The 22,956-nt window shown below is 40.9% G+C and overlaps 1 protein-coding gene across 1 annotated transcript in view; it reads left to right on the top strand.

Annotated features, from left to right (window-relative positions):
- Nucleotides 1-22,956, top strand: part of WDHD1 (WD repeat and HMG-box DNA binding protein 1) — a 34,042-nt gene that overhangs the window by 1,972 nt on the left and 9,114 nt on the right. The window contains exons 3-17 of the mRNA XM_054162200.1: nt 158-269; nt 3,459-3,610; nt 5,507-5,618; nt 6,196-6,246; nt 7,730-7,825; nt 9,781-9,873; nt 11,492-11,598; nt 13,007-13,142; nt 13,713-13,902; nt 14,070-14,260; nt 15,943-16,127; nt 17,873-18,114; nt 18,630-18,767; nt 19,824-19,980; nt 21,838-21,952. Coding sequence (XP_054018175.1) covers nt 158-269; nt 3,459-3,610; nt 5,507-5,618; nt 6,196-6,246; nt 7,730-7,825; nt 9,781-9,873; nt 11,492-11,598; nt 13,007-13,142; nt 13,713-13,902; nt 14,070-14,260; nt 15,943-16,127; nt 17,873-18,114; nt 18,630-18,767; nt 19,824-19,980; nt 21,838-21,952 — 2,077 coding nt within the window. The remainder of the gene's footprint in view (nt 1-157; nt 270-3,458; nt 3,611-5,506; nt 5,619-6,195; nt 6,247-7,729; nt 7,826-9,780; nt 9,874-11,491; nt 11,599-13,006; nt 13,143-13,712; nt 13,903-14,069; nt 14,261-15,942; nt 16,128-17,872; nt 18,115-18,629; nt 18,768-19,823; nt 19,981-21,837; nt 21,953-22,956) is intronic.

Raw genomic sequence — 22,956 nt, 5'->3', positions numbered from 1 at the left:
GCATTTGTTATGTTTGTTTGCTATATCATATAGTATGGACCTTATTTCCATTAAAAAAACCCCTAACACTTTAATAACATTTTCATGTTGGGACCGAAAATCACATTGTCTAACCTTTCCATTTCTGGATGTTAACAAATCCTGTCTGTTTTCACAGCTGCATTGTAACTTGTGGCAGTGATGGAGACGTTAGAATTTGGGAAAACCTGGATGACGATGATCCAAAGTCCATTAATGTAGGAGAAAAGGCCTATTCGTGTGCTCTGAAGGTATTGTTAACCAAACTCCTCTGAATTGTGTCATGCATGTCATAGAATCATAGAATCAATAAGGTTGGAAAAGACCTCAAAGATCATCAAGTCCAACCTGTCACCACAGACCTCATGACTACTAAACCATGGCACTGAGTGCCACATCCAATCCCCTCTTGAACACCTCCAGGGACAGTGACTCCACCACCTCCCTGGGCAGCCCATTCCAATGGCTAACAACTCTCTCAGTGAAGAACTTTCTCCTCACCTCAAGCCTAAACTTCCCCTGGTGCAGCTTGAGACTGTGTCCTCTTGTTCTGGTGCTGATTGCCTGGGAGAAGAGACCAACCCCCTCCTGGCTACAACCACCCTTCAGGTAGCTGTAGACAGCAATAAGGTCTCCCCTGAGCCTCCTCTTCTCCAGGCTAAACAATCCCGGCTCCCTCAGCTTCTCCTCATAAGGCTTGTGCTCGACACCTCTCACCAGCCTCATTGCCCTTCTCTGGACACGTTCAAGAGCCTCAATCTCCTTCTTAAATTGAGGGGCCCAGAACTGGACACAGTACTGAAGGTATGGCCTAACCCGTGCTGAGTACAGGGGCGCAATGACTTCCCTGCTCCTGCTGGCCGCACTATGTCTATACAGATGCTGGATTTTCAAGCTCATGGATGTTGCTTTTCAAGGTAGCATTAAATGTATACTGGGATAGCACACAGAAACAGGCAAGAATAATACTGTGTGTCTCACATTTCAGTCTAATGTATGTTAAATATGTTGATCCTTGTCTTCAGATTAATGTATGGAAACAAACTGAATGCTGCTTAATGAGCAGCAGGTATTTAGATGAGCATATGAACACATTCTATCTTTATGTCTAATTGCAAATATTAAAGCAGTGTTGAAACCACAGTTTTCTCAAATGCACAGAAATTTAGTTGATTAAATGTGCCTATAGATGTTTTGAATGTTTTACTTAAGTATTTTATATAAATCAAGACTACTTCTGACAATTCATTTTACCCCACAGAGGGTTATACCAGGCTTCTCTAATGTTTTTGTTTTCCTCTCTTCACATTCAGCTAATCTCATTTCTGACTTTGATCTCATTTCTGAGAACAGAACCCAGCAGATAAAGCTAATTATGCAGTGAACTTTTAAGGTCATTTTAGTGTTTTCTCACAATATGAGTTGCAAAAACTTTCCCAGCATAAGATGCGATCGTCAAGCATTCGGGAAAAGAGCCAAGAGGTTGGTTTTTTGTGGACCTGCTTTAACATCCAAGGAATTATAAGCTACAGTCAAGAATTATTGTCATAGACTCAGTGCCTGATAATACTTTGTTAGCACATTCTCTATTGGCTGACACTTTGCTCTCAAATTTGTCATTTAGCCCAAAGAAGCCCCTGACCCACCATCCCCAAAGCCAAAAGATAATAGGGTTTTTGCTTGTATATGTTGAGAATGCTGACCAGAGGTAGTTCTGTAGTCTGATTGACATTTGAAGCATCATCTGTGCTGTTTGTTTTAAGGCTAAGTCAGTTTCTTTCATTGTATCTTGCAGGAGCTGTTATTTGTAAAGAACAAAAACTTAGCTATGTCAATCTGTATAGTAGAAAATAATTCTTTTTACTATACATGTTCATGTGTTTAGCTTGAGAATTCTCAGAATATTTCCTTTATGTGCTGTTATTCTTTATTTCATCTGTAATAGAAGGTCTAAAATGTCTGTGTGACAAATGTAGAAGAGAGGAATTCCAGGAATCTGCATCAAATCTTTAGGTGTTGCATAGTTAACTTTGCAGTGATAAGGGAAAATTTTGGGGTTTCAACTGTTTGTGATTTTGGAGAGGAATATGAAGGAGGAAATAAATGAGAATTAACATAAGTATTAAAAGTGGTAATTTGAAACTTTATTCAGAGCTACTACCTTAAGCAAAACCTCTTTCTCCTATCCCTTTTAACATACCTTTGCTGCTCTTTTCTTTGCATTACTTCTCTTTTCACACCCCAAGTGAGGCAATTTGACTGAGTTCCACTAGCAAATCAGTAGCAGAGCCAGAAATTGTTAAAGTTATGACTGAATAGAGGAAGGAAAATACCAGGTTTTATTTTTGACATCCAGGGCTTTTACCTTTGTTGTAATTTGCTTTTAGTTTCCTGTGACTGTGTTATTTTTAAACAGTGAGCTTTGTGAGACTTAACTTCAAGAAATCTTATTGCAAAAATTATTCTTCATTAATGGCAATGTTGTGAGGAGCTGATCTGAGGTGTGGATGGTAATAAATCTCATCTTTTATTTAATTAGGTTGTTTAGTACTGGCTGCTGCTTTATCTTCAGGATTTTTATTATGACTTTAGGCAACTTAAAAACACCCCAACCAAACAAAACCCTACACATTCCTAAACTCAAACAAACAAAAACCCTCAAGAAAACAAAGTATTTCTTTATTTCTGTTTTTCCAAACCTTACTGCTATGGACAACAGAGGAATAGTTCTGTCACTTGAACAGGTACTACTTTTCCAAGTGTAGGATAATTATTTGGTTTGTTTTACACTTCTTTTAATCTGGATTAATTTTTAGTAAGCATCAGCCTTCTGTTTTCTGAAGAGAATTAGGCTGTATTTAGGAACTTCTCATCTTTCTCTGTAGTTTGGTCCAAGGGTGCCCTCTCCTGATACCGCAGTGTATTGATCTAAGCAGGATGCAAAATTCTTCCTGGTCTGAGAGCTTCCTTGCCGATGTAAAAGTGAATTTTCCATCCACCAGAAAAAGATTAGGTAGTTCTCTTTGAAATTCATTAGTGACTTTGGGTATTCATTATTTTACTACAGGTACAAGTTGGGAAGGTCTTGGTACAGTAAGTGGCCATATAGCTGGTACAATGAATTTTAGGTCTGCTGAGGCAACTGGGATTTCAATATTAAATCCTGGCAGTGTGCTTTTTTCTACAGGACTGAAAGGAAGAGAATATTTTTTCTAGTTTTCAATAGTTTGGCTCAAGTGCTAAAGTATTAAAGTTACTGTGCTAGCCTGTGTTTTTTGGAGACGAAACACAAGCAAAAAGAATATTTCCCTACTACTCTTACTGTCAGACCTCTTCCAGAACTACTAGAGTTAAGCTACACAAATATTAGGCACATCAAAGCAATTTTGGGACATACATATGTTTTAACTAACAAATTTTCTGCTGGGTTTTGTTTTTAGAATGGGAAACTGATCACAGCAATATCAAACAACACTGTCCAGGTACATACATTCCCTGAAGGAGCTCCAGATGGCATCCTTACTCGTTTCACCATGAACGCAAACCACATCATCTTTAATGCTGATGGTACCAAAATTGCTGCTGGGTCAAGGTAAGCTGTGCCTCATAAAAGTATTGCTGTCATTCAAAATCTGGCATCATGCTGTCTTTTACCAATGAGATCAGTAATCCATGTACCTCTGAAGCTTTTGAAGTATTGTAAAATGCCTTCCAGGGGTGGATGGAAAAGAAGGAATGAAAATGACTTTAGGAAACCATGAAAGTTACTTGATCCACTGAGTAATTCAAAATGGGAATTTGGTATTGTGAAATTATTCCTTTTCTTGGGGAGTCTTGAGTGTTTTCAGCTTTCAGTCCTTTAATGCATAAGAGTTTGCCCATATGGATCTCATTGCAGCATTGAGGATTTTGTTGCTGTGTGCTAAAGGTAATGTCCTGACTGCTCAGGATCATGGTGCTGCAGTTGTGTATACACAAGCAAAAGTTAGATGGATACTGATTTGCGTGAGTGCTTTGAGTCATTATCTGGCATAAGCATCACCGCTATGCTGCCAAGTGATAACAGATGACAGTTGCAAGACTTGCCTGAAGGGAATTAAATGTGTAGTTCAGTTAATTTCTTAAGGCAGTGTGTTTGCTTTTATGTAACATACACTATATTGTCCTGGTTTCAGCTGGGATAGAGTTAATGCCTGGTGAAAAAAGACCTGAGTGTTGGTTGACAGCCAGCTGGATATGAACTAGCAGTGTGCCCAGGTGGCCAAGAAGGCCAACAGCATCCTGGCCTGGATCAGCAATAGTGTGGCCAGTAAGACTACAGAGGTGATTTTTTTTCCCCCCAGTACTAGGCATTAGTAATGTCACACCTTGAATCCTGGGTTCAGTTTTGGACCCCTCACTCCTGGAAGGACATTGAGGTGCTGGAGCATGTCCAGGGAAGGGCAAGAAAGGTGGTGAAGGGTCTAGAGCACAAGTCTTATGATGAGTGGCTGACAGAACTGGGTTTGTTCAGTCTGTAGAAAAAGGGGCTCTCTGCAACTCCCTGAAAGCAGGTTGGAGTGAGGGGGGGTTGGTCTCCCAAGGAACAAGCAACAGGTCAAGATAAAACAGCCTCAAGCTGCACCAGTAGAGGTTTAGATTGGACATTAGGAAAAATGTCTTTCTGCAAAGGGTTATCAAGCCCTGGAACAGGCTGCCAAGAAGGGTTGTGAAGTCTGTGTCTGGAGATTTTCAAAACCCACCTGGATGCATTCCTATGTAGCCTGTCCTAGGTGATCCTGCTTTGGCAGGAAGAGTTTGGACTCAGTGATCTCTGGAGGTCACTTCCAATCCCTAACGTTCTGTGATTCAATTCTTAGCTGCATTCCTTCATTTCAAGGCTGGTAAGATGCCCTCTCAGCCTTCTCAAGACTAGACAGCCCCAGGTCTTTCAGTCTTTCTTGACAGAAGAGATGTTTGAGCCCCACAGACATCTTTGTAGCTCTCTCAACCAAACACCACCATGCCCACTAAACCATGTCCTGAAGTGCTGTGTCTAAACACCTCCAGGGATAGTGACTCCAGCACCTCTTTGGGCAGCCTGTTCCAATGTTTCACTACTTTCAGTAAAGAATTTTTTCCTAATGTCCAGTCTAAACTTCCCCTGGCACAGCCTAAGCCCATTTCCTCTTGTCCTATTGCTAGTTACTTGAAACACAAGACCAGTTGTAGCCTCCCTACAACCTCCTTCCAGGTTGTTCTAGAGAGCAATACGATCTCCCCTTAGCCTTCTCTTCTCCAGACTAAACAACCCCAGCTCCCTCAAGAGCAATGATTACTTTCTATAGCAAGTAGTTCTGCCTTACTCCTATTGTTGTAAGCCTCAGGATTCTCATTTTCCCTTAGATCATACAGCATTGAGAGCCACAGCTTCCTCAGACTATGCCTAGTACCCAGTTTTAATTGCCCTAAACACAGCTTGTCATTGTTAATACCTTTGTGTCTACAGTGACTTCATGATCAAAGCTGTGGAGGTGTCTGATAGCAGCAAGCAGAAAACATTCCGAGGACATGATGCTCCTGTTTTAAGCCTGTCTTTCGACCCCCAGGATGTTTACCTGGTAAAAACATTTTGTTTGCTTTCTGCTTTGAATCTCTTTTGCCCTGGGAAAGAAAATAAATAAATGCTTTTTGAAAACAAACAAAACCAAACCAAAACAAACCACCAGCAATGACTGGGCACATGAGACCACTTCATTTCAGCTGATGTTACTGATGATGGACCGTGCCACAGTTCGTTGCCTCCCAGGAGAACCCAATCTTCGCTTTACTACTCAATTAACTGTCTATGTTCTTCTGGAATCTAATGCTGGTCTGATTTTAGAGGTGAAAAGATGGGTCACTAAAGAACTTTGAGTCTCTTTTGCCAATAAGCAGCTCAATTGAAATATGAGGGTTTGCAATAGCAGTAGCTTGAAACTAAGCATAGTTATCGAGGTGACAGCATTAGAAAGTTTTAAGTCTTAAAATGGTTTAAACAGGATGGCTTTCTTTTTAGAGCTGCCTCTGTATTGTATGTCTGTCTGTATGTCTATTGTATGTCTGTAGCTTTGGTTACAGGAATTTTTAAAATTCTTATTTTCTCGCATTAATTTGTCTATGTCTTTATTGATTGCTTTACAAAAATCTCTCACACAGGCATCCTCGAGCTGTGATGGGTCTGTCAGGGTATGGAAAATTGCAGATCAGGTAAAATATCTCCATTTCAAGCTTAAGATTTCCTAAGAAATCTGAGGTTTCACAGACAGCAATAAGAGCTGGACTGAAATAACTCTGCTGGGATAGTGTTCTCTTTTTGGGAAAAGGATCTAACTACATTTTACCTAATGCTTTTGTCTATTTCTGGAAGAAATTCCAAAGCCTGGTGCTGAAATGCTACCTGGATAAATGTGGACTCTTTTTCCTGTCTGTGGAATTTCTGATTTCTTCCCTTCATCTTTCTTCATTGGCCAACGTTGTGTGTTTAGTCCTCAGCACAATCATAGAATGACAGGGGAAAGGGCCTCTCAAGATAATCTAGCCTATTCCCTCTCCAGAGCAGGTTCACCTAGAGCAGATTGCATGGGACAGCATGAAGATGGGTTTTGAATGACTCCAGAGGTGGAGGCTCGACCTGTCTGGCCAGTCTGTTCCAGTGCTCTACCACTCTCAAAGTAAAGAAGTTCCTCCTCATGTTAAGATGGAACTTTCTATGTTCAATTTTGTGCCAGTTACCTCTTGTCTGGTCACTGGCTCCATCCTCCTGACTTCCACCCTTTAAGTATTTATGAGCATTGATAAGAGCCCCCCCTCAGTCTTTTCTTCTCCAGGCTAGAAAGCCCCAAGACCCTGAGCCTTTCTTCATAAGAGAGAGGTTGTAGCACCCTAATCATCTTCATACCCCTATCAGAAGCCCTATTATCAGAAATAACTTCTGTGTGAAGATGGCAATGACCATCAAATTCCTTATTTCAGGACTTCAGCTAATTGCTTTCAGAGTTAAAGAAGGATTTTAATTTTAATAAACAATGCTGTAGGTGTTTTTATTGATTTTTGCCAAGCTTCCTATGAAGCAATGAACAATAGTCAGGATTGCAGACTGTCTGGTAAAGGTGGATTAATGTCATGAGATGCTACACAGCATCTTTTGTAAGTGATGTTGTTACAACATGATTACTTTGACTTGAGATTAGGAGGAAATTTATTGCCCATGATGATAACATTTTTCTTTGAATGGGGAATTTGAACACTGTTGATTCAGTCTGTGCTGCTCTCTGCTTTTTGGGGCAGTTACACTACCACTGTCCTGGGATAGTGGCAGTATGATGTATCTGTGCTGTAATTTGAGAATATAGCCATTTAGGTTGATGAGTGTCACCTTGCTGCAGTTGATCTGGACTTGACAAGTGCCTTTTGGCTAGATCTCTCTATAACCTAAAAATATGTGAGCTCATTTGTTCTGTACTTGTTTAGCAACACTTGTTCTGTAATTTTTATTTGTGTTACAAGTAGTTGTATTGTCATTAAAACAGTTTCAGTTCTATATTTGGATAGAAGAGATTATTTCAGTTCCAAAAATGCTTTATCTTTTAAAATTTATTTTCCCCCCCCACCATTTTTTCTTTAAGAATTTGTACTGCACAGTAGATTTTGATAGAGCTGGAAAGTTCATTGCTTGATGCTTTGGTTTCAGACATGCACAACAAGCTGGCCGCTGCTGCAGAAATGTAATGATGTGATAAATGCTAAATCAATATGCAGGCTTGGCTGGCAACCTGGCAGCGGGAAGGTAAGTGACGTTGGTTTAGTCACATCTTAATCCTCCTTTTACTCTTTGTATGTCCAAGAGCAGAATTCAATCTGGGCAAGTCCAAATTGCAGCTCCTGAGAGTAAGGAAAATATTTGGGGTGAAGTTCACTTTCAGGAAAAATCAAAAGCTGGAAATGTTTCCTTCTTTAAGCCCCAGGCTGTGTTTGGCAGTAGTCCAGCTGTCAGCCCCAACCACCCTTAAACAGTCATGTGCTGAATAGGAAGAAACACTGTACACAAGGGAAATAATCAAATTGCTTGCAACAGAGTATCAAAGGCGTTTAGGCTTTATCTGGTTCAAGTAAATTTTGCCCTATAAGTAATCTTGCTCTGTAAATATTTCCTTAGTAAGTTGATCTTTTCACCTGAAGAGCGAAATTGATCCTGTTGTGACTAACAATGCTGCTGATACATAGAATCATAGAATTGTTTGGGTTGGAAGGGACCTTGGAGATCAACAAGTCCAACCATTAACCCGACACTGCCAGGTCCACCACTAAGAAATTGTTCCTCATGTCCAGCCTAAACCTCCTCTGTTGCAAAATACTAGAGGTCTGGTGCATTGTGTACATACTGCTGCAGTAGTACTGTGTATGGATCACTAATTAAAACAGCTTGGGGAGTGAATACAGCTGTATAGGTGTCTCTGTTGCATGTCACCTGGAAGACCTCTGCAGTCTCTGATAATGCAAAGGGGAGAGGCAGAATGAGCAGATGAATGCAAACCTGTATGAATTGGGGCATGAACCATTATACTCAAAGTAAAGAACAGTGAATTGAGCAAAAGTTGGTCATTTGGAAACAGTATGTTTGGCTTCTGTTCTTGCTTGTGATATTAGTGTGGCAGAGCCTATTCATCCTTTGTTGATATTCCAGTACATTGAAGCTATAGAGTATTTCCCAGGGTTTTTCTCACAGTTCTTATCTGAATAATCTTGTTTTCCTAACTTAACCTTTGTGTCTGTCTACCTCTGTCCACTCTTCAAAATACCAATCTGCTTTGATAGAAATATGTGTAACTTCTCTGTGGAAGAAAGAATGTCAACTGTAGTGCAAAGTGTTTCAATACCTATGCTTCATAAAAGCAAATCTTTATATTTTTTTAAAGGCTAATTATTCACACACACACATAGAATCATAAAATGGTTTGGGCTGGAAGGGACCCTAAAGATCACCTAGTTCCACCCCCCTGCGATGGGCAGGGACACCTTCCACTAGATCAGGTTGTTCAAGGCCTCATCCAGCCTGACCTTGAGCACTTCCAGGGAGGGGACATCCACAACCTCCCTGGCAACCTGTACCAGTGTCTCAGCACCCTCACTGTAAAGAATTTCTTCCTAATATCCTTCTTCCCTATTTGGAATGTAAGTAGTTGTCTTGCTTCTCTTAAAATTGCAAATTGTTAGAAGTCTTCAAAAACCCCCTAAATACTAAGTAAATAAAGAGTCAGTAATATTTGTGTAGTTTTGTAAAAGGTGAAATGAGCTATGAATCAACGATTGAAATCAGATTTACTGAGAAATTATAACCTGATCAACAGAGGTTTGGGGAGGGAGGGAAAAGGAGAACATGAACCCTATGCTTACAGCATTGAAAACTGCGTGTGCATGTGTGTGTTAGCTGTTCCATAAATGAGAACTTGTAACCTTACAGTGCAGCTGTCATTATCTTCAATTTTCTGCCAGAAAGCAATGCATATTAAAACAAAAGCAGGCATGCTTTGCTATGCTGCATGTGGAAAGTGTTAAAGAATCTTGTAATTCAAGTGACTTCAACTTTCTTTTCTCAGCTGGCACTGGGGGGATTCTAGGGAGCCATTCAATGCTGCAGTAGTCACAATTGTAATCCTTCTGAATGAAGGAACCCTGCTGTGTGAATGGCCTGTTTGAAAGGTAACTTTTTGTAACTGTTTGATTGTTGTTTCCTTTGAACAGTTGCTGGCAATTCCTGTAGATCGAGTTGTGAAACTATACAGAAGAGAAACCTGGGACAGTCAATTTGATCTATCAGATGCATTCATCACACAGGTAGGTACATAAATCAGGTGCCTGCTAAATCTTTCATGATTTAAATGCTGTTCTGCCAGAAATTCTCTTCTGGACAGTATTTCTCCCTGCCTCCTTTGTAACAGTTACTCACATTTTCTATTTCATTTCTGATCCTGTTACGTTCTGTTGGAAAATGAGGCAAGAGATACTGGAGGAGTGTCAAACGTCCTTACATGGCTGTGGTTCTCCTCTTTCACTTATGAGTAGATTTCAGGGATCTAGTGGGTTACTGGTGAGTCACCAACTGCAGCTCCAGAGCATCTGTTTTCACAAACTGCTCTAAATAGAGAGCTTTTTAGGGAAAACATCAAGAATATTATTGCTGTACAGAACAGAGAGATCAGTTGTTCACTTTAGACTTTATTAAGCTGAAATTTAACTGCATAGTAGTTCTAACTGTGCCATCTTCTTTCTTTTGACTTTGGAGAGGGGCCAGGCAGAGAGGGACCTGGGGGTACTGGTTGATGGTAGGCTGAACATGAGCCTGCAGTGTGCCCAGGTGGCCAAGAGGGCCAATAGCATCCTGGCCTGCATCACAAAGTGTGGCCAGCAGGAGCAGGGAGGTCATTCTGCCCCTGTACACTGCACTGGTTAGACCACACCTTGAGTACTGTGTCCAGTTCTGGGCCCCTCAGTTTAGGAAAGATGTTGACTTGCTGGAGCATGTCCAGAGAAGGGCAACAAAGTTGGTTTGGAACACAAGCCCTAGGAGGAGAGACTGAGGGAACTGGGGTTGCTTAGCCTGGAGAAGAGGAGGCTCAGGGGTGACTTTATTGCTCTCTACAACTACCTTAAGAGGGAGGTTGTAGTCAGGCAGAGGTTGGTCTCTTCTCCCAGGCAACCAGCACCAGAACAAGAGGACACAGTCTCAAGCTGCACTAGGGGAGGTTTAGGCTGGAGGTTAGGAAGAAGTTCTACACAGAGAGTGATTGCCCATTGGAATAGGCTGCCCAGGAAGGTGGTGGAGTCACCATCATTAGAGGTGTTTAGGAGGAGACTTGATAGGGTGCTTGGTTGCATGGTTTAGTTGATTAGGTGGTGTTGGATGATAGGTTGGATGTGATGATCTTGAAGGTCTCTTCCAACCTGGCCTATTCTATTCTATTCTATTCTATTCTATTCTATTCTATTCTATTCTATTCTATTCTATACACCTGGAAATGCTTGGGTTAAAGAGGTCCACTTTCTTAGTGTTCTTAAGATACAGAGCACACAGTCTTGAATTTTAATTTATGAACCTGTATTAAGTTCAAAATAAATAAAGCTTTTTAGTGCTAGAGTTTCCAAAATATACTGTGCTTCTGCCTACGTGTCTGGAATCAGGCTGTGATAGACCTCATGGCAGCATTTAGTAACAGAAGATGAATAGTCTTGGGGAAAAAAAACCCACCCTAAAGTGTGCTGTCTATAAAGAACAATTCTTGTAGGGAAATGCTTAAAGCCAGCTCTAGCACAGCAGGCTGGGTATGATTTGTAAAGGTTATTATTGTTTTCTTCCAAGGTGTCTGTCAGTGTTAAGCTCCACAATAGGAATGCTGGGTGTGGATTGGTAATTTTTTTCTTTTACATTTCTCTTTTAAAATTATTTTTTCCTTAGCCCTTGAATGTTGTGGCCTGGTCTCCTTCTGGGCAGCATCTGGCAGCTGGAAGTGTCAATGGGAGTATAGTGGTGTGGAATGTGGAAACCCAGGAGTGCATAGAGAGGTACTCAACTTTATTCCATAATGTTTTTCTTAAAGTAGGATTTTTGTTATCTTCTCTGTGAAACTTGTTTGTGCAAATCATAGAAGCGTGAAATGGTTTGGGTTAGAAGGGACCTTAAAGACCAGCTAGCTCCAACTCCCCTGCCATGGGCAGGGACATCTTCCACTAGACTAGGTTGTTCAAAACCTCATCCAGCCTGGCCTTGAACATTTCCATTGATGGAAGGATTCACAGCCTTAATAGCATCTTGATCAGGACCTGGGAGTCCTGGTGCATAACAAGCATGAGCCAGCAGTGTGCCAATGATGTCTTGGGGTGCATTAAAAAGAGTGGGACCAGCAAGTAAAGGAAAGTTCTCCTCCCTCTCTACTCTGCTCTAAAGAGGCCACAGCTGGAGTACTGGATCCAGTTCCAGGGTCCCAAATTCAAGAGAGACAAGGAACTACTGGAGAGAGTCCAGTGGAGCTGATGAAGATTCTGAAGAGCCTGGAGCATCTCAGTGAGGAAGAAAAGCTGAGAGACCTGGGGCTGTTTAACCGAAAGAAGAGCAGCCTCAGAGGGGATCTGATCAGTGATGATCAATAGCTGAAGGGTGAGGGTCAAGAGGATGAAACCAAACTCTTTTCAGTGGTGCCCAGTGATAGGGCAAGGGGCAACAGGCACAAACTAAAATATGGACAGTTCCATCTGACTGTGAGGAGAAACTTCTTTACTGTAAGGGTGCTGCAGCCTGTGAGCAGGCTGCCCAGAGAAGTTGTGGACTCTCCTTCTCTGGAGAGATTTCAAACCCATTTGGATATTGTGATCCTGGACAACCTACTGTGGGTGACCCTGCTTTAGCAGGGTTGTTGGACTAGATGATCTTCAGACAAAAACAAACAAACAAAAATCCCAACAAACAAACAAACAAACAAAAAGTATTGATTAAGTGAGGTAGAGAAGGAATGATTGATCTGTCTGAATATTGTGGGTAAGAAACTTGATTGTTACTGTAATTCCTGTGCTAAGAATTAGTCAGATTATGGGAGGATTTTTAATGACAATAAAGGGTGGATAAAACAGAGGATTAACTCATCAGTTCAGTACAGGAGAAACAACTCGGTGTTCTTTTTATAAGTGCATGGCCCTGGAATGTGTGACTGCAGGGGATTTACTTTGTCTTTTCTACATCTATCAGGAAGCTTCCATTTTAAGAATATAGTTCTGTTTGTTTTATAAAGCTTAAATGATTTTCTCCATAGAAAAGGAAAACATGCTGTGCATTCTAAAGGTGACCTATTCATCATTTCATTATGTGTAACACCGTTTTCTAATGCCAGGAAATATTGCCACTTGCTGCTGTAACTCTTGGGGAGGTTTCTGCCCTGAGAAGCTAATTAAAAATCCATTATTTTCACATTCTTCTTAGGATGAAGCATGAGAAAAATTACTCAGTTTGTGGACTGGCATGGCACCCCAAATACAACCAAATTGCTTACACAGATACTGAAGGAAATCTGGGGCTGTTGGAACATATCGGTGACGGAAAGAAACCGCATGACAAGGTGGTCAGCACCAATTATTTCTTAAATTATCATGATTGTTTAGGCTACTATTGTTTAGGCTGTTTAGCCTGGAGAAGAGGAGACTCAGGGGTGACCTTATTACTCTCTACAACTACCTGAAGGGAGGTTGTAGACAGACGGATGTTGGTCTCTTCTCCCAGGCGGCCAGTACCAGGACAAGAGGACACAGTCTCAGGCTGCACCAGGGGAGGTTCAGGCTGGATGTTAGGAAAAAGTTCTATACAGAAAGAGTGATTGCACATTGGAATGGGCTGCCTGGGGAGGTGGTGGAGTTGCCATCATTGGAGGTTTTCAGGAGAAGACTTGATGGGGTGCTTGGTGCCGTGGGTTAGTTGTTTGGGTGGTGTTGGATTGGTTGATGGGTTGGACGCGATGATCTTGAAGGTCTCTTCCAAACTGGTTTATTCTATGTATGTATTCTATGTATGTACTCAGTTACAATGAAAGTTCTGGTTTGTGTGCTGAAAATTTCCCTCTTGTGTGTTCATTAATTTCTTGAATTCCAAAAGTTTTCTGATGGTTAAACCTTAAGCCTTAATCTGGTTTTAGGTTGCCAGTACAGTGGCAAAGGACTACAATGATCTCTTTGATGGAGATGATGATGACTATTTAAATGGAGATATTGAATCACAGTCTTCCCCAAAGCCTGGAGCTGATGAAGATGATGATGATGACATTATGCCAACTTCAGGCCATCTGAGACGGACAATAGTTGATGATGATGATGATAACTCGCTAGGTACAGAATGAATTGATTTTCCAGAGTGCTGTAGTGCTGTTATTGAGATAATCTCTCAGCATACATTCTCCCTTATTTTTCCAGAGAAATATTAACTCTTAATTTTTTAACCTACATTCTGTCATAATAATATGTGTAAGATGTAATTATTGTTTTTAAACTTCTAGATATTGGGATGATAAAAGCTAATTCCAATCTCCTGGAAAAGGAAGATGACAATGATGGTCAGTCTGGTGGCTTTCCAGCTTTACCACCAACATCTACACAGCAACCTTTCTATGATGGGCCATTGCCAACCCCCAAGCAAAAGCCATTCCAGTCTGGCTCCACTCCTACACATCTCATGCATCGTTTCATGGTAAGTCTCATTGCTGGGTGGTTATCATAGAATGCCCTTTAGGGATCAGGTCCAAGCCCCCTGCAAAAGCAGGATCACCTATGATTTGGAAAGTCTCTAGAGAAGGAGACTCAACCTCTCTGGCCAGCCTGCTCCAGGGGTCCAGCACCCTCACAGGAAAGATGTTTTATTTTATGTTCAGATGGAGCATCCTGGGTTTCAGTTTGTGCCTATTGCCCCTTTTCCTGTTGCTTGGCTCCACTGAAAAGTCTGGCCCCATCCTATTTGATACCAGCCATTTAGGTATTGATCAGCATTGAGAAGATAACCTTTCAGTCTGCTTTTATCAAGACTCAACAGTCCCAGGTCTCTCAGTCTTTCTTCACAAGACAGATGTTCAAATCTTTTAACCATCCTCACAGCTCTCTGTTGGAGTCTCTCCAGCTGTTCCCTGTATCTCTTGAAGCAGGGTACCCAAACCTGGATACAGTATTCCAGGTGTGCTCCTGACAGGGCAGACTAGAGGGGGAAGAGAAACCCCTAGACCTGCTGGACACTTTTCTTGATACAACCCAGGATACCATTGACCCGCTTAGCTACAAGGGCACATTGCTGTCCCATAGATAACTTACTGTCCACTACAACTCCAAGGTCTTTCTCCATGGAGCTGCTTTGCAGCAGGATGACCCCTAGTCTGCACCAGTGCCTGCTGTGATTTCTCCCCAGGAATCTAATAGATCTGATTGCTTTCTTAATATTTAATAACCAGTTCTGGATGTGCCTTAATGTAATAATTTCCAGGATTTTTGATAATTTTGGTAATGTTTCACAGTGTGAAGCTAAACAGTGGAAAGCATCTTTGTGTTAATGCAAAGACTGCATAATGTCATGCTGTACATGGCAGCTGATTTTGATGTAGGAAGGAATATTTTGCTTTAAGACAAGAGCAAGTTATAAAATCTGTACCTGTGCTATTGAATTCTAGCACAACTGTTTGAAAATTCTTTTTTTAGCCAGGACTTGTGGATATTTTTGTACTGTTAGGACTTGTACATTAGTAATCCACTATTATGACTATTTATTAGTCATCACTTTATTTCTAACTGTACGTTCTTCACACAATTTCATAAGGAGAAAGATGGCTAAAGCAATGAGGATGAGAATAGGTTTTGCCTAATTCAGCTGGTTCAGAAACTACAATTCCTGACCACATGACTCCTCAGTCTTCCCTCCAGCTTTTCACCTACTCTTGTTTCAGACAATAGAAGACTCCAGGGGGACCTTATATCTGCCTTCCAATACCTAAAAGGGAGACTACAGGAAGGCTGGAGAAGGACTTTTCATAAAGGTGTCTAGTGATAAGACAAGGGGGAATGGTTTTAAGATGAGGGAGAGTAGGTTTAGACTGGATTTTAGGAATAGGTTCTTCAGTACAAGGATGATGAGACTCTGGAACAGGTTGCCTGGAGAGGTTGTGGACGCCTCCTCCCTGGAGGTGATGAAGGCCAGGTTGGATGAGGCCTTGAATAACTAAACCTAGTTGAGAAGTATTGCTGCCCACGGCAGGGAGGTTGGAGCATATGATCTCTAAGGTCCCTTCCAACCTAAGCCCTTCTATGATTCTGTGATGTGCAATTTCTGTCAGGTTGTTTTAGGACAGCATCTTTGATTTGTTGGGTTTTGTGGGTGGTTCTTTTTATTAGGTGTGGAATTCTGTTGGCATCATTCGGTGTTACAATGACGAGCAAGACAACGCTATAGATGTAGAATTTCATGATACCTCCATACACCATGCAACACACCTGCCAAACTCCCTAAATCACACAATGGCTGACCTCTCTGCTGAAGCTATTTTACTGGCCTGTGAGAGTACAGAAGAACTTGCAAGGTAAGTCATGGCCTCGCTCTGCAAATATCATAATATAGAATTATACTTAACTTCTTCCAGCACAAGAGAGAGATGGACCTGCTAGAGCGGGTTCGAAGGAGGGCCACAAAGATAATCAGAGAGCTAGAGCACCTCTTCTGCAAGGACAGGCTGAAAAAATTTGGTCTGTCCAGCCTGGATAAGAGAAGGCTCTGGGGAGACCTTGTAACTACATTTTAATGTCTTGAGGGGACCTACAGGAAGGCTGGGGAAGGACTGTTTAGAAGGGCTTGTAGTGATAGGATGAGGGGCAATAATTTTAAACTGGAGCAGAGTAGATTCATGCTGGACATCAGGAGGAAGTTCTTTACAATGAGAGTCATAAAATAATGGAACAAGCTGCCCAGGGATGTGGTTGAGGCCCCATACCTGGAGACATTGAAGACCAGACTTAATATTGCCCTGGACAGCCTGATCTAGTTGGAGATGTCCCTGCTCCTTGCATGGGCATTGGACAAGATGGCCTTTGAGGGTCTCTTCCAACCAGATGCAATCTGTAATTTCTTAAATTTCAGTTTATAATTTCAACTTTTGTAAGCTTTTTTTTTTTTTGAGGTTCTTGGCTTTTGGTGATACTTTTTATTTAGGGGCCCACTTTTAAGGAGGGTTGTCACATCCATCCACCTGAAGACTTCAAGAATGTCTAAAGATATTATTTGTGCTGTGCCCTGAGGAATTTTTTTTAAATCCCTGTTTCAAATGTATTCTGGAAACTTCATACATTGCTGGCTCAAAGGAAATTGTCAACATGAACAATACTTTTTCAGTCTGCTCAGATCAAAGATCAATCATAAGGGCTGTGCTATTTCTTTTCACACTCTTGCTAAAGAGAAATGTTTCTCGATACCCTACGTGTTGTAAGTGTGAAGAACCCAAATTTATGAAAACCATAGAAATATTTAGCAGCTGGGCCAGCTGGACTCTGTTCTTGCATTTAAGAGCAACAGGAATAAAATTTTATTGCTGGTTTCTGCAAAAATATCTTGAAGAACTTCTTTCACACATATGTCATTGTGATCCTTACCTTTAAAAGTATTATTTGTATGTTTTGGTTGTGTGACTCAAGACTTCAATCCTTTTTTCTCAATACAAGTGGGCAATCTCTGAAAAGCCATGGCATCTGTGAATTGGTCATGGGCAGTTTTCAGTTATTAAGAAGGTAGAATTGAAGTTCCTATTTTTTTTTTCCCTTTGGAAGAGAATATATAGTGATGGCTAATACTCGGGGGACTTATGAATGTGAATTAAGCTGGACACTTGCCTGTTTCCAGCTAAAATCTCCTCTCAGACTGCCTGCACCAGGCTTTAGAGGCTTTAAATTTACAGAGCTGGAGGTTGAGCTGGTTCTTCAGTTCTTGAATAATAGAAGTAACACCTTGTCAAACAGAATCATAGGATCATTTCAGTTGAAAAAGACCTTTAAGATCGAGTCCAATCATTCTCTAATTCCACTGAGTCTGGTGCTAAACCACATTCCTCAGCACCACATCTCTGAATCTTTTCAAAACCTCCAGGGGTGGGGATTAAACCACCTCCCTGGGTTGCCTGTTCCGGTGTTTGATAACCCAAATCACCACTTGTAATTAGTAGTTCCTTTGTCACTACCACAGATTCCAGGTGTCTGTAATGTATTGGTGTCTTTTCAGATACTGTATTTTCCTTCATTCTGAGATATTTGACTGATTTTTTTTTTGTCTCTGCGTTAGCAAACTGCACTGCATTCATTTTGGCTCGTGGGATGCAAACAAGGAGTGGACAGTAGATATGCCAAAGGATGAAGACATTGAGGCCATCTGTCTAGGGCAAGGCTGGGCTGCTTGTGCCACTAGTGCTTTGCTGGTTCGTGTATTTACAGTTGGAGGAGTTCAGAAAGAGATCTTCAGCCTTCCAGGTCCAGTGGTGTCTATGGCAGGACATGGAGAGCAGTTGATGGTTATTTATCACAGAGGTAGTCATCTCCCTTCTGTCTTTTACTGAACTTCAAAACAAGAACCTTTGTCTGTTACTAGCTTCAAACACTAGTTAGTTAAAGTGTAATCACCAGAAGTGTTTTATTCTTCTTCTCTTCTTGATGATGATTATCCTTCATGTTCTCTCCTTGATAGTGATTATCCTGCTGCTTATTCTTCTTGATGATGGGTTTGCTGTCTCAGCTCACAGATCTTTGCCTTCTGACAGTGAAGCCCACAATTTATATTATCATGCTTAAGATTATCCTGTAGGGAAGGGGAGAATTTTGTAGTTAATATTAATCCAAACTTGGGGTTTAGGTAGGCCAGAATTGTGGGAAATTAAGGAATAGTTGCTATGTGTGCTCTGTACATCCAAACTGACAGTCACTTGTCTGACAGTGGTATTCATGGATAAACCTGCATCAGAATTGGGTTTATAGTCAAAACTTAGATTTAGCCAAGAGACAAGACAATTCTTTTCTAACACAGTTATTGGACCACTTCTTCCTAGGGACTGGGTTTGATGGGGACCAGTGCCTTGGAGTACAGCTGATGGAGCTAGGAAAGAAGAAAAAACAGATTTTGCATGGAGATCCTCTCTCTCTGACAAGAAAATCCCATTTGGTATGGGTTGGATTCTCTGCAGAAGGTATGAGATACCTGCATGAGTGATGCTGACGAATCTTGACAACTGCTGTGGGAACTTTGGGGGAGAGTTAGGCTAATTCATTAATTCACCCTTTTTGTAATGGTGATCTTGGGCTCTAGATATTTTGTTTCAATCTCAGTGCTAAAAAAAAATTCTGTTTTTCCATTCTTTTAATATGTTTATCAGAAATCTTGAATGCTTCCACTCTGAAGAGAATACACTCAAATGTTATCAGAACTTGTTTTCCTGATTGTTTGCTCTGCTCAGCTAAAAGAAATAAACTGCATTAATACACCACAATAGGTGTGTTCAACTATCTCAGCAAAAGCCCTCCCTCCCACCCCCAAATGTTGGTAACTTGGGAGCAGCTTTTATGATAATCAGACAAAGTAGTTGTAAAATAGTGAATTTTCTTTGGGAATTTACCCAAGCAGTATAAGGAGGAGACACTGAGGGACTTGGGTCTGTTTAGTCTGGAGAAGAGCTGCCACAGAGTGCATCTGATCAATGCTGATCCATATCTAAAGTGTGAGAATCGAGAGGATGGGGCCAGACTCTTTTCAGTGGTTCCAAGTGACAGGCAATGGGCATGAACTGCAACACAGGATGTTCCATCTCAACGTAAGGGAAAACTTCTTTTCCGTGAGGGTACTGAATCCCTGGAGGTGGCTGCCCAGAGAGGTTGTGGATTCTCCTCTGGAGAGATTTCAAACCCACCTGGGCAACCTGCTGTGGTTGACCCTACTTTAGCAAGGAGGTTGGACTTGATGATCTCTGGAGGTTCCTTCCAATCCCCACTATTCTGTGAGCCTGTTTCCGTGGCTTCATAAAATGTGTTAAATTAGAGCTGTCGTTTGACTAGCAGTAGTGTTGACTTGTCAGAAGGTGGCGTATCTTTCTAAGGGAACGAGTTTTGCCCAGCTAGGTTGCGTTGTCTGCGTGGGAGGATGTGGTATTTGAGATCCATTAACTGTCATTTCCCAGCAGTATCCACCAGTTCGGACTAACTTCTGTTCTAATGAATTGCCTGACAGCATGATTGTTTGTAACCAACAGGTACCCCTTGTTATGTGGATTCTGAGGGAATCGTGCGGATGCTGAACCGAGGGCTCGGGAATACTTGGATTCCGGTCTGTAACATGAGAGAGCATTGCAAAGGAAAATCAGATCATTATTGGGTAGTTGGCATCCATGAAAATCCCCAGCAGCTCAGGTCAGATATTTCACAAGGAAATGCTTTGTTTGCATTGGTTTTCAATTACAGAACACATTTTACTAAGAGAAAGTGGAACAACTGCTGAAAGAGGTGGTTGGTAAACATGCACAGAAAACTATCCAGTTCATAAATGTAATTCTGTGTGGATGGTTCATCACTAAATTGGTTTGGAATGAGGTTGTAAGACTTTTGTAATTTGTGACTAATTGTGGCTTTTTGCCTTGCACTTCATTATGAAATCACACATCCTGGATGTAGACGCAGTCCTCGAACTGCATTTTGCTAGAGAAACCTATTGAAAAGTTATGGTTGCTGTTAGGAATATGCTTCTGCTGTTGATGGCCTTTGTGAGGTTGGATTTTTGTGGGTATTTTGTTTATTTTTGGGTTTGTTTTCCCCCTATTTTCCCCCCTGTATTTTCCCCTTTTGTCACTTTGAGAAAAAAGCAATCCTATAGTTAATCTACATCAATAGACACAGATAAATTAGAACTGTTGTTATATTTGAACTGTGGCCATGAAGAACCATTTTTTATTTAAAATTGCTCAAAAATTTAGCTGTGAGTTGGCCATTACTTAATCAAATGTGATACTGGTGATGTCTAAGTAATTCTGTTTCTCTTGATTGTAACGTTCGTCCTGGATATTGGTTTCTAAGCTGTGTTCATAGTCTTCCCTATTCAGTGAGCTGTGTTTGTTTCCTACCAGGACAGAATCCATCAGCTCACATATTTTACTGAATTTGAGGCTTTTCTTCTTTACTAGTCACACACAATTGTGGAGTTTGGTGGGAGACTGCATTTTATCTGTATTTATCTGATATTCTTTTTACTCCTCTATTGGTAATAAGAAATAATTTGACATCACTGGTAAATGTCAATTCACTATCTGCTTCTTCCTCCGAATCATTAAATAATGTTGGCCTCCAGAAAACACACCCAAAATGTGTAGGACACATCACATTGATGAGATGGTCAACTGTGAGTCTGTCATTGTGAGTTTTTTTCCTTCTACACCAAGAAGGAGAGAGCTGCTCTGAGTTGCATAAAAACGTTTTATTCAAAGCCACTGGCATATTAAAGATAAGGTGGGGGAGGGTTGTTGTAGCAACACCATATGCCTTAATTAACACAGATAGCCAGAACACTAGTGCTTCCTGTTCTTTTTTTTTTCCTTCTTCCTAGTGTCTAAAACAGCAGCTTATAAAACCAGACATTTTTGTCAATGCTGCTTTGCTGCTGCTGGAAATTCAGCTCTTCCCCAATCAATGTTTAGCTTAAGTGATTGTTACCAGAAAGCGTTAGTTTAAATAGAATGAAACAATAAGTCTGTGCTTTTAGTGTGTGCTTGTCTGGTTTACCCTTCTTTTTCCCCCACCGCCTTTTCTTTCCCCACCACCTCCCTGTATATGTCTGGACACAGCACTCTTCCCATAAACTACAAGAGCCCCTATCAAAATAAACAGTAGATGTGCCTGCTCCTGCTCCAGTGGCTTCAGTTGTTCAGTACTTTCTGATTTCAATAAATTTCATTTACTTTCTGTAATAGCTGCGACATGCTGTGTTGTGTGAGATAGAGATCTGTGTCTGTTCTGCTTGGGGTTTCTAGTGTGAACAAGAGCAGCACAATGCTTTGCTGTTTTAAACATCTTTGACTGGTTGCAATGCAAAAACAACCCTTTCCAAGTCAATCTTACATGTTGCTATATTTAAGCCAGTAATTTAATTACACCTTTATAAAGAACAAATCCTCTTAAAGTGTCTTGCTTCTTGGGAGACATGATTTAGACATAGAGCAACTGGTGACTGTAGGTGTTGAGGATTTTGTGTGTGTGTTTTTGTTTCTCTTTACACAGGTGTATTCCTTGCAAAGGAGCCCGATTCCCTCCTACGCTGCCCCGGCCTGCTGTAGCAATATTATCGTTTAAACTTCCTTACTGTCAAGTTACCACAGAAAAGGGACAGATGGAGGTATGGCACGGTGTTGAGACCACAGCTGATAGCCTCACGTGTCCTCGTAGTGGAGCTTATACACAATTCCTATTAATCATCTCTGCAATGAAAGGGGGTACTGCAAACTCTGAGTAAGACACATGACTAAGGAGGCTATTTGGGCTTGGTGTTTTTGTTCAGCTTTTCTGGTGTGGTTTGGTTCACAACTGTTTCTAGAAGCATACCAGATAAAGCTGCTAAGCTGATATAAGGTTATATTTACACATAATCTATTTCTGACACATGAAGTCTTTCTCACCCTCTCTTTTATTTTCATAGTGGGTAGTGGTTAATGTTCTAACAAGCACCAGATTTTGGGATCCAGATTAAGACTCCTTTAAGGTCTGCTTTTTAATATTTTAGGCATAACAAAATTTCTGGAAGATGTTTTTTTTTCCCCAGACAAATTAATCTTCAAATTCATGTAATTACTCTGAAAACAGGCCGCCTGCATTGGCTTATTTTCTTAAGGTAGAAGCTGGTGCAGTAAGAGGTACTTGTGGAGAACTTCTAGAAGAATACATGTATTTATCCTTCCATAGTTTATAGGCATAAATATTTCAGTCTCGTGGGGCTCAACTGTAGGGCATGAAATAAAAATGAACCTAAAATTCTAACCTCAACCTTAGAGACAGTTCAATGCTATTTGAAATTTCTTCTCTTTGATAGAAGTGTAGATTAAAAATGTCTATAACCACTTAGTCATTTTTAATGAATTCTCCTTCTTTTGGTTCAAGTCTTTTTGTTCTTTATCTGATGGGGTGAGTCTTTCATCCCTCCACTCCCACAAAATACAGAAGGAGCTGTTAACATAGCTTGAAGGAATGTTCTGTGTAGATGAAGAAACAGATTATTCCAATACATATGATGAAAATATACTGGGTTTGAATAAATTTAGAATGATTTTGTATCAGAGCTAGCCTGACGTAACAGCCATATTGGTATTTCCTTGAAGAACCAGCTTTGTATTTTCTGTTTTCCTG

Source organism: Dryobates pubescens, chromosome 5, assembly GCF_014839835.1.
Source record: "Dryobates pubescens isolate bDryPub1 chromosome 5, bDryPub1.pri, whole genome shotgun sequence".
Taxonomy (NCBI): Eukaryota; Metazoa; Chordata; class Aves; order Piciformes; family Picidae; genus Dryobates; species Dryobates pubescens.
Note: the sequence above shows the minus strand (reverse complement) of the source record. Positions and strands in the feature narration are given on the sequence as shown.